At 42.9% G+C, this 10,943-nt stretch overlaps 1 protein-coding gene across 1 annotated transcript; it reads left to right on the plus strand.

The window, feature by feature from the left end:
* Positions 1-5,093: 5,093 nt before the first annotated feature.
* Positions 5,094-10,257, plus strand: calhm3 (calcium homeostasis modulator 3). Its single transcript, XM_088013199.1, has 5 exons — positions 5,094-5,195; positions 5,283-5,592; positions 7,407-7,534; positions 7,618-7,745; positions 8,969-10,257. The coding sequence occupies exons 2-5, from the start codon at positions 5,306-5,308 to the stop codon at positions 9,413-9,415; spliced, it is 990 nt and encodes a 329-aa protein (XP_087869325.1). The 5' UTR covers positions 5,094-5,195; positions 5,283-5,305; the 3' UTR covers positions 9,416-10,257.
* Positions 10,258-10,943: the final 686 nt, after the last annotated feature.

Genomic DNA, 10,943 nt, shown 5'->3' on the forward strand with positions numbered 1-10,943 from the left:
ACTTTATAGTACAAACCACAGGGTGAAAATAGCAATATAAATGGTTTTATTATTATATATTATTTTTCCATGATGACAGGTGAGGCTCTGCCTCACCTGCCTCCCCTGACTGCACGTCACTATATACAGTATATATGTATGTATGTATATATTAGGGATGTGCCGATCAGGTTTTTTCCTCCCGATACCGATACCGATCACCCATGAGGGCCGATACACCGATACCGATCACCGATACCGATCACATAATTATTATTATCATAAACACTACTGGTTACATTATGTGGAAAAAGGAACCATGAATTCACCTTAATTTAGACAAAAACTGGTTTTTAATAACTTTTTCCAAGAACAAAACAAAACAGGCATTGTGCAAATTGTACTGCTATTGATAATACTACCTTTAACAGACTGATAACATATGAAGGCTCTGAAGAGGCTAAATAATACAAAGAGCCAAAATAAAACCTCTCAACATTGCCAAGAAGTTCAAGTATAAAACCTGACATTCAAATGCAAAAACAGGATCCATTACAATAAACAATCCAGAGTTACTGAATGAAAGCTTCCTGATAGCATGGCGGCTAGCTGGTTACTGCTAGCTCTGATTGGCTGTTTCTGACTGAGCGGAGTAATTATGCAGATCAGGGAGGAGATCGATTATTTTTTTTAGAGATGTCATAGCTGACTGTATAGCTCAGTGGGTAAGACACCAGTCTACCACCTGGGAGACCGGGGTTCGAATCCAGGTTGGGGCAAGTTACAACAGTGCAATTGAGCTATGCAGTGTGGGTCCCTAGGCAAGACCCTTGGAGCTATATAGCCTACCTCATACAATGAGAGACACTGATAAGCATGACATGCCGGCTCAGACGTCGCCCGGCCAAACAAGGTCTGCGTCAGGTGCTGGGGAACCAGAGCACCTTGATGAAAAATGGGCTACTGGAACAAGACGGAAATGGGCGAGAGACGAAAACATGGATCTGTTGGAATGCTACTACTCAAGTAACCCTAGTCAGAGGGGTTACATGCAAAGACTGAGGGTGGAATGGTTACTTCGACACCCACAGTCTACAATGACTGCCAAACAACTAGTAGCTCAGTGCTCCAACATCCGCAAACGGCAACTGCTATCACAACTTGAGATTGACGAGGTACAACACAAATGCTACGGCATAAGGGAGGAGCCCAAAGGTAAGGTCAGGGGGGAGTTAACTACTCCCCACCCCGAGACTGGGTATGCAGCCCCAGTAATGAACGAACTATCAAAGCTGAACGAGACAGCAACTGACCTGAGAGAATCGTGGCCCGAATGAACACCAGGCAACCCCGACGCCAATTACAACGGCTGAGTGAAGTACCATCAGAAAGTCTCATTGAAGATGTGAATGCAGCATTGAGAACAATCCCTACCAACACCATAACAGAAACCAATGAGCTGATATACAACTCAGCATCAGTGATCTTTGAAATGCTCGGCTATAAGAGCAACCATGAGACCCAATATCCATCATGGAAAAGACGGTTAGAGGCTAAGATCAAGATAACAAGGAGGGAAGTGAGCCAGCTGTCAGAGCTCCTAAGGGGTGCAATGAAAAGATCAGTACCCAAGAAATACAGCCAGATGCCCATACCTGAAGCACTCGAAACTGCCAAACAAAGGCTCCAAGCCTTGGCCAGCCGCCTAAAGAGATACACAAGAGAGAATGAAGCCAGGAGGATCAACCGGCTCTTCTCCACCCAACCAGCTAAAGTGTACTCTCAATGGCAGGGTACTAACAACAGAGCAGACCCACCAAGGCTGGAGACTGAACAATACTGGAAAGGCATATGGGAAAGGGAGGCGTCCCACAACAGCAAGGCACAGTGGCTAACCTCTCTACGAGAGGACCACAGCAACCTCCCTGAACAAGCCCCGGTAACCATCACTGTGGCAGATGTCCAAGAAAGAGTCTCGGGTATGAAAAACTGGCATGATCCATGCCTACTGGCTAAAGAAACTCACTGCCCTCCATGAGCGACTGGCAGCTCAACTGAACCAGCTGCTACAGAATGGGACTCACCCTGAATGGTTAACTGAAGGGCGCACAATCCTGATCCAGAAGGATCCCTCAAAGGGTTCAGTCCCATCCAACTATCGGCCAATAACCTGTCTCTCTACAACATGGAAGCTCATGTCAGGCATCATAGCCATGCAACCTGTGCACCGCTTGGATTGATTACAAGAAAGCCTATAACTCAATGCCACACACCTGGATCATTGAATGCTTAGAGATGTACAACATCAATAGGACTCTAAGAGCCTTCATTGCAAACTCGATGGGGCTGTGGAAAACCACCCTTGAAGCCAACTGCAAACCGCTTGCACAAGTGTCCATCAAATGTGGCATATACCAAGGAGATGCTCTGTCCCCACTGCTGTTCTGCATAGGCCTGAACCCCCTCAGCCAAATCATCAACAAGACTGGCTACGGATACCGACTTAAGAATGGGGCCACAATCAGTCACCTCCTCTACATGGATGACATCAAGCTGTACGCCAAGAGCGAGCGAGACATCGACTCACTGATCCACACCACCAGGATCTACAGCACTGACATTGGGATGTCATTCGGACTAGAGAAGTGTGGCCGGATGGTTACAAAGAGAGGGAAGGTCGTCCGCACAGAAGGGGTCTCACTCCCAGAGGGAACGATAGCAGACATAGAGCACAGCTACAAGTACCTGGGAATACCACAAGCAAATGGCAACCTCGATGAGGTCACAAGGAAAGGAGCCACAGCCAAATACCTCCAACGAATAAGGCAAGTCCTGAGAAGCCAGCTCAATGGCAAGAACAAGATCCGTGCAATAAACAGCTATGCCTTACCAGTAATCAGATACCCTGCCGGAATAATTAGCTGGCCAATGGAAGAGATGAAGGCCACGGATGTTAAGACTCGGAAGCTACTAACCATGCATGGAGGGTTCCACCCCAAATCCAGCACCCTGAGACTGTACACGAGCCGTAAGGAAGGAGGCAGAGGACTAGTGAGTGTGAGAGCCACTGTCCAGGATGAAACATCTAAGATCCATAAATACATCAAGGACAAAGCCTCAACGGACGATGTGCTCAGCGAATGTCTCAGGCAATGGGGAACAGAGGACGAGGTGCTGGAGGAACCATCATGGGAAGACAAGCCCCTACATGGGATGTACCACCGACAAATAACTGAAGTGGCTGATATCAGGAAATCCTACCAATGGCTGGAGAAAGCTGGACTCAAGGACAGCACGGAGGCCCTCATCCTGGCCGCCCAGGAACAGGCCCTAAACACCAGAGCAATAGAAGCTCAGATCTACCACACCAGACAAGACCCAAGGTGTAGGTTGTGCAAGGAGGCCTCTGAGACAGTCCAGCACATAACAGCAGGGTGCAAGATGCTGGCAGGGAAAGCGTACATGGAACGACATAACCAAGTGGCGGGCATAGTGTACAGGAACATCTGTGCAGAATATGGACTGGAAGCCCCGAGGTCAAAATGGGGGACACCCCCAAAGGTGGTGGAGAATGACCGAGCTAAGATCCTGTGGGACTTCCAGATCCAGACAGACAAGATGGTAATGTCGAACCAACCGGACATTGTGGTGGTGGATAAAGAACAGAGGAAAGCCGTTGTGGTGGATGTAGCAATACCAAGTGACCACAACATCAGGAAAAAGGAGCATGAGAAATACCAGGGCCTCAGAGAGGAACTGGAGAAGGCCTGGAAGGTGAAGACCACAGTGGTGCCTGTGGTCATCGGGGCCCTCGGGGCAGTCACCCCCAAACTGGAGCAGTGGCTCAAACAGATCCCAGGAACAACATCAGACATCTCAGTCCAGAAATGTGCAGTTCTAGGCACAGCCAAGATACTGCGCAGAACCTCTGGTAGAGGACCCGAGCTCAGAGGATGAAAGAGACCACCCACGGAGGGTGAGAGGGGAATTTTTTATATATATATATATATATATATATATATATATATATATATATATATATATACATATCATGTAAAGTTGGCATTAAAAGTGCCAACTTTGTATGATTTTGTAAATAATGACAATTTAATGCAACGTTGGCATTTTTAATGGACTTTCAATGCAACTTTTAGAGCCTCTTTGCATTTAAAGTGTCATTATTTACCGAATGACACTTCAGTCATAGACATTCATAAAGACTTCTTTATGGTCATGACAGGTGTTATGTCATGTTTATGACAGTGTCATGTCAGTCTTATGCACACCCCTTCAAACAAAGTGTTACCATAATATGTATAAGGGAAGTATGTATAAGTATGAACTGATCCATAAAGCTGCTGCATCTTTTTTTAATTTAAAAGTAAAGCATCTTAAAGGGGAAGTGTTATGTGTTCCAGACTCCGTATCATATTCTAGCACAATCAAGCAATTATGCCGCCTTCAGTTGCTATAAAAATCCTGTAAATATCAAACATAATTTAAAAGAAATTTGACTTCAGAACTTGAAGCCTTGAAATTGGGTCCCATCAACTAAACATTCTCACTCTCCTACTATTAACATCTTTGTTAACACAGAAAGTAATCCTACAGCAGCTCTGCTTCTTTTGTGCGTCCGTCTTCTCAAACCCCAGTCAGTCGTGGCAGACGGCTGCTTTTACCGATCTAAGTTCTGGTTCTGATTGAGGTTTCGTTCTGTTAAAATTTAGTTTTTCCTCTCCAGTGTCGCCCCATGCATTCCCAGTATTTGGGGGGTGGGGGTTGCAGTAAAGTCAATAACACAACCCAATGATTGTCTACTGTTGCTACATGGTCAACTGAGAGGAGTGAATGCTGCAAGTCAACTTTTAAAATGGATTTGAATAATGAATTGAGATAAATTGACTCTTCAGCAGTGTGACATTTTATTGCCAAGAGGCAAAAGAAAAAATAAATAATTGTTTAAATGTTCCTACTCCAGTTCATTACAGTCCCATTCTGTAAGATACCTTGATGTATTGTTTTCCAGTTTCAGGCTATTTGAAAATATGGCTTGGTGCTTTAAGAGCAGGATAGGGTGTGTCCATGTCACCTGCTGAGGTGTATTCATCCTGAAAAGACACACCCTGTGTATTACCTCAACACAAACACCGAGGTTGTTTGTAGGAGCGGATCATCTGTGGATTTTTTTTTTACTTGAATCACAAAAGTTACATCAGGTAGGGAATCTGCCTTTTTTTCTCAAATAAAGTCTAAGTGAATTTGTTGCTTTGTAACTGAAAATCATTTTTGTTTCCAACCCAAAGCTTCAGGCAAGTTCGTTTGACTCATGGAGCGTCTTAAGTTAGTCCTGCAGTATTTCCAGTCCAACTCTGAGTCCATCTCTAACGGGATCTGCATCGTCCTGGCTCTGGTCAGCGTCAAGCTCTACACCAGCTTTGACTTTAACTGCCCGTGCCTGCCTCAGTACAACAAGCTCTACTCTCTGGGAGTGATGACGGTCCCGCCCATCATCTTTTTCTTCCTGGGGGTCCTAGTCAATCGGCATACGGGTGTTATGATGGACGAGTGGATGAGGCCGGTTGGGAATCGTTCCAAAAATCCTGCGGTGGTGAAGTAAGTAAAAGATTTCCTAACTGCAAAGGTTTTGTAGAAAAGACAAAAAAAAAAAAAAAAAGGGGAGAACAGTAGCAGAAATAACTGCAGCCTTGAAGTGATGAAGCAGAGCTCTTCAAGAAGTTGGGGCAGATTCACAAAGTGGACAACAACTGACGTTAGAAGTCTACCGCACAGACGGATCCATGGTAATTGACTACAACTACTACAGACCTGTGGTGGGAAGTAACGAAGTACAAATACTTCGTTACTGTACTTAAGTACAACTATCGTGTATCTGTACTTTACTTAAGTAGATTTAATAATGGGTACTTTCTACTTTTACTCCACTACATTTTACAGTAAGTATCTGTACTTTCTACTTCACTACATTTCTACAAAACTGTCGCGTTACTCGTTACATCCAAGTCGCGTTGCTCTTTTTTCCCGTTAAAATGTGTAGTTCAGGTTCTTAAAGTCGCGCCGTAAAATCCAAGCAATAACGTGACTTAGTGTCTGTTGTCACCCATCGCCTCCCCCTTTACTCGCACGCGGAGCTCCAGACATGCGCAGTGGTTTCCTCTAATCGTCAGTAATATAATAGCGCTGCATAAAGCATAAGATATGGCGACATGTAAAATAAGCAGCACTTTGCTTTCACAGACGGTGGGGACATAGTCCAACTTTTAGCGTCACTTCGAAGGAAAGCTCAAAGAAAGGTAAGATCTGTGGACGTGATGCTAGCAAAGCTAGCTGTACAGAGACATGTTGCATCTGCGATGAAAAAAAAGTTGTCACTCATGCGCTGAATTATTGTGTGGAGGTGTTGACTGAGGTGTGCAAATATGGGACAGCGTTGTGACCAAAGTCTGCATTGATATGACATTCAGGAACGATCCGATTCTTCTGGACGGACCTTTACTGATTAAATTTATTTCAGCTCTAAGTATTTAATGTCTAGGTGTTTTATGGAAATGTGGATCTAGATCAATTTGAGAAGCAATTTTGATAGGTAAAACTTAATGTTTTTGTGTCACGTAGCGCCGGGTACTGGTCTTGACTTGGTCTTGGGTAGGTGGTCTTGACTACAACTCTGCTACTGGCTCCTTGGTTGCATGTTCTTCCCCACCCACTTTCTTTCCATCCCCTTTCTGTTAGATTTCTTTAGAAATAAAAGCCACTAGTGGCAAAAAAGTGAAGTTTATGCTGTGTTAGGACAGGAGACAAGATGTTTCCATCCCTGAAATTATGATGCATAGAATCAGTAAGTCTAAACTATGTTACAGAGAGTAAACACAATAAAAACATGCTTTATCTGTGGTATTGTTCATTAAAATGGCACATTTATGATGTATTAAAATTGGATAAGATCGGTTCACTTAATGATATTGTATTAGGGATTAGGTAATGCGTTCAGCAAGTACTTTTACTTTTAATACTTAAGTATGTTTAAAAGCCAGTACTTTTTTACTTTTACTTAAGTAAAATTTTAATGTGGTACTTTTACTTTTACTTGAGTACATTTTTGTCTGTGTATTTGTACTTTTACTTAAGTACATTTTTTGAGTACTTTCTCCACCACTGCTACAGACCTGCATCTTCTTAACCTGGTCCAATTTATTCCAAGATGGAAGTAAAGTTTCCATTTCATTTGGAAATCAGGGTTTACAGAGTTTGGCGTTAAGAGAGACCAGAGTACCAGAGTCCAAAGCTGCTGGAGGTCCAGTCTGAATGGAACACTCTCATTTTAGATAAACTGAATGTTGGGGTTTCAAATGAATTAACTTCCAGAATAGTTCATCTGTACCTGATGTCCGTCCTATGTCTTCTGTCAGATACCTGTTCTCTGCCATGCTCCAGAGGGCCCTGCTGGCTCCCATGGTCTGGATCCTGGTCACTTTGTTGGATGGCAAGATCTTCATCTGTGCTTTCAGCGTGAGTGTCGATCCGGGCCTTTTCTCAGGTAAACATGAAGCAGAATGACTCTTTTTCCAACAAGTTGCGCAATCATTTGGATGCTTTGCTGATTATATGATGTCTCTTTAGGTGTGCCCAACAACACAGGTCTGGATGTGATTAGGATCATGGCCAAGGTGCCCTGCAAAGAGGACGTTATTTTCCAGAACAGCTCGTTCCGTAAAGCGGTCTCCCGATATGTCCGCTGTTATTCTCAAGTGAGCTCTGTTAAAAAACTGAACACATTATTTCAACATTTAGATGTTGCCTTGGGCGGGTTGTAAACATATTTGTTATTTAGCATTCGGGGCTGTGAAAAAGTATGCTACCCCTGACATTTTGTTATATTCTTTTATTGTTGTCCCATTTAAATGCTTCAGTTCATCAAACAAATGTTAATATCAGGCAGAGATAACCTGGGTGAAAGCAAAACGCTGGTTGTAAATGATTAGCTTCACTGTGGGTTGCACTGTTGCCTTGCAGAAGGTTCTGGGTTTGAATCCCAGCCTCGGCTCTTTCTGCATACAGGTTGCATGTTCTCCCAGCACATATTCAGGTTCACTCTGGTTTCCTCCCACCGACAGTCCAAAAATATGATTGTTAGATTAATTGATCTCTCTCTGAGTTGTCACCTCATGTGAGTGTGTGCACAGTTGTTTGTCCTGTGTCTGTGTTGCCGTGTGATGGACTGGTGACCTGTCTAGGGTGGACAGTGATCAGTCCTCCCACGTTCCTTCAAGGACAGCTGGGTATAGACAATGGATGGGTATATGGTTTTAAGAGATGATTTCAGCTAAGGAAAAAAAAAAATTCTGTCCAACCTCACCTGACCTATGTCACAGCTTTGATTAACCACATATTTTGGAAGCTCATGCCTAGCTACTTGAGTTTTTCTTGATTCCACAAGTACTGCCCAACTTGTACAATCAAGAAATTCCCTTAACTGAACATTTCTGATGGCATGAAGTAGGTTGACAGATCTGGAAAAAAACCAATATATGATTCCCATATGTGAAGAAATTCAAGATCAGTTGAGAAACTGATCTCAACTTTGGAAATAGTTCTTCCAAAGTCTGTATTTAATAAATAAAATAGATAAAATGATCATCTAACCCCTTAACTGACATGATGACACCAACATCCATATGAGCTTGTGTGGCAGTGAAAGGATTTTGTATTTGTTTGATGATCTGAAACATTTTAACGGGACAAAACAAGCAAACAGAATAAATCTGGAAGGTACTCTTTCACAACTCTGTAGGTCAGGTGATTCAGTGAAGTAAAATCTGGTATCAATCCTGTCATTAACGAGAATACGGCAGAGATAATGATTCGCAAGAGCTTCCAAAGCCTTTAGAGAAACTGAGAGTGGAGCAGGTTTGTCCATCTACATCCACGTTGACGATGGTTTTGTGTCGCTTGCTTTCCACAACATCTGTAGGCAGTTGGCTGGTCCATCCTCCTGTTCCTGATCATACTGGGAGCGATGGGACGCCTTATCAAACCCTGTTTTGAAGACCACGCCGCCTTCTTACAGACACGGTACTGGAGCAACTACCTGGACGTGGAGCAGAAGCTTTTTGACGAAACCTGTGTTCTGCACGCGCGTGACTTCGCCCGGAAATGTGTGGTGCAGTTCTTCGAGGACATGACGGAGGACTCGATACTTCATCTCCCACATCCGCCCTTCATATCGAATGTCAGCGAGAGGTGGGAGGAAGAAGAGGAGAGACTTCATGGGGTGACGAGGCAGGAGCAGATGGACCAGCTGCTCAACAAGTGGTACTATGGTAAACCTGAACTGGATGTAACCAGGATTGCTCACAGACCCAGGCCGTGTGTGACCTGGCAGGACCCAGGAGGGAGGACTTTATACTCGGATGTTTAAGACGTACTGCTGTGTTTTGGTGGCTGCTGTTTATTGCTTTGTTGCATTTTGTCCATGGAAGTACGACCTTACAATTAGGGCTGGGTGATTTTATCGATTCTGCGATATTTATCAATATTCTTTTTTTCCTCGTAAAGTATTGATTTTCCATCTGTGAGTATCAATACGTTAAATCCTACTCAAATCCCTTGTGTTCCCACTTGCACATGTACATTAAAAATGACATGTAACCAAACAACCTGTTACAATTAAATTGCATTATCTAGTATAAGTGAATAAGACAAAATATGTTCCTTTTCTGTATTTGGGTGGCAAATACACAAAGCCAACCAATTAACATTTAAACAAAACAAATGTATAACAAAAACAACATTTATTTCACCAGTATTACACGATCAGTTCAATTAATTCAATCCAAGACTATGGAACAATCACAAAATGTCAGCAAAATCACCCTGGCCCTCTAAAATCTTTCAGAAAATTGCAAAAATGTATTGAATCGTACCATTTACTGAATATCATGATATATATCGTGTTGTGAGCAGAATATTGTATCGCATCGTATCGTGAGATTAGTGTATTGCTACAGCCCTACTTATAATGGACCAGGTTGGAAACATCAACTGGAGAAACCCTGACTTCTATGTAGGACATTTAAATCAATTAATTGTCATCAATCCTGACTTAGAAATCCAATATGTCTGTCACAACATGCCGATAATATATTTAATTGCACTGCTGATCGTTTGTGTCTGAATAAATCTATAGCACTTTGTACGTAATCTGTTTCTGAACAGGCTTCATCAGTGATAGAATAATAAAAAAAGTCTTCAATTTTAGAACCTTTTCCTGATTCTTTTCACTACGTTGTGTTTGTAAGACCTCGTTCTTTGTGCTCTGAGTCTGCTGCTGGGGAACTGGGCCTGGAACAGCTCCCCAAGAAAGCAGCCTGAGGACCTCAACTCACAAATGAGAGAAACATATAATAGGAGTCTGATATGCCAAATAATGGTGGTTAAATGACTGTATTTGATCGCTGTTATGGATATCATGATTCTGTGTCCCTCCTCTGTCTCTCGGTCAAGCTAACTTTGAAGAGATGTCATAGAATCCCACAGAGCTGGTCTAACCCCAATATCTTCCAATCACATATTGAAATGGAAGTAAACGAATAATTCAATGGAAACAGCAACCATAAGGTCTGCAACATACAGTTCTTACACTCAACAAACCAATGTCCTCAACCTGTTCTGTTCTGAGCTTGAACCATGTCAACAATTGTCATTTGAATATGTTTGTGGGTGTGGACAGACGAGCTTTGCATGGAGGTTTTCTCACAAACACAGAATGATGAGTGTATGCAAACGAACTCTGGACCAAACTGACTTCACATACTTGCACTGATTTGTTGTTTGTTTTTTGTTGAGTTGGTTTTTCGTGATTACTCAGTGTCTTTCTGATTGTAACTATGACAGTCATCAACTCTGACTCTACTTCTAAACAACATATTGAAACTTTATTTCATTTT

Source organism: Poecilia mexicana, unplaced genomic scaffold (genome assembly GCF_051168715.1).
Source record: "Poecilia mexicana isolate PSO_F unplaced genomic scaffold, ASM5116871v1 scaffold_15, whole genome shotgun sequence".
Lineage (NCBI taxonomy): Eukaryota > Metazoa > Chordata > Actinopteri > Cyprinodontiformes > Poeciliidae > Poecilia > Poecilia mexicana.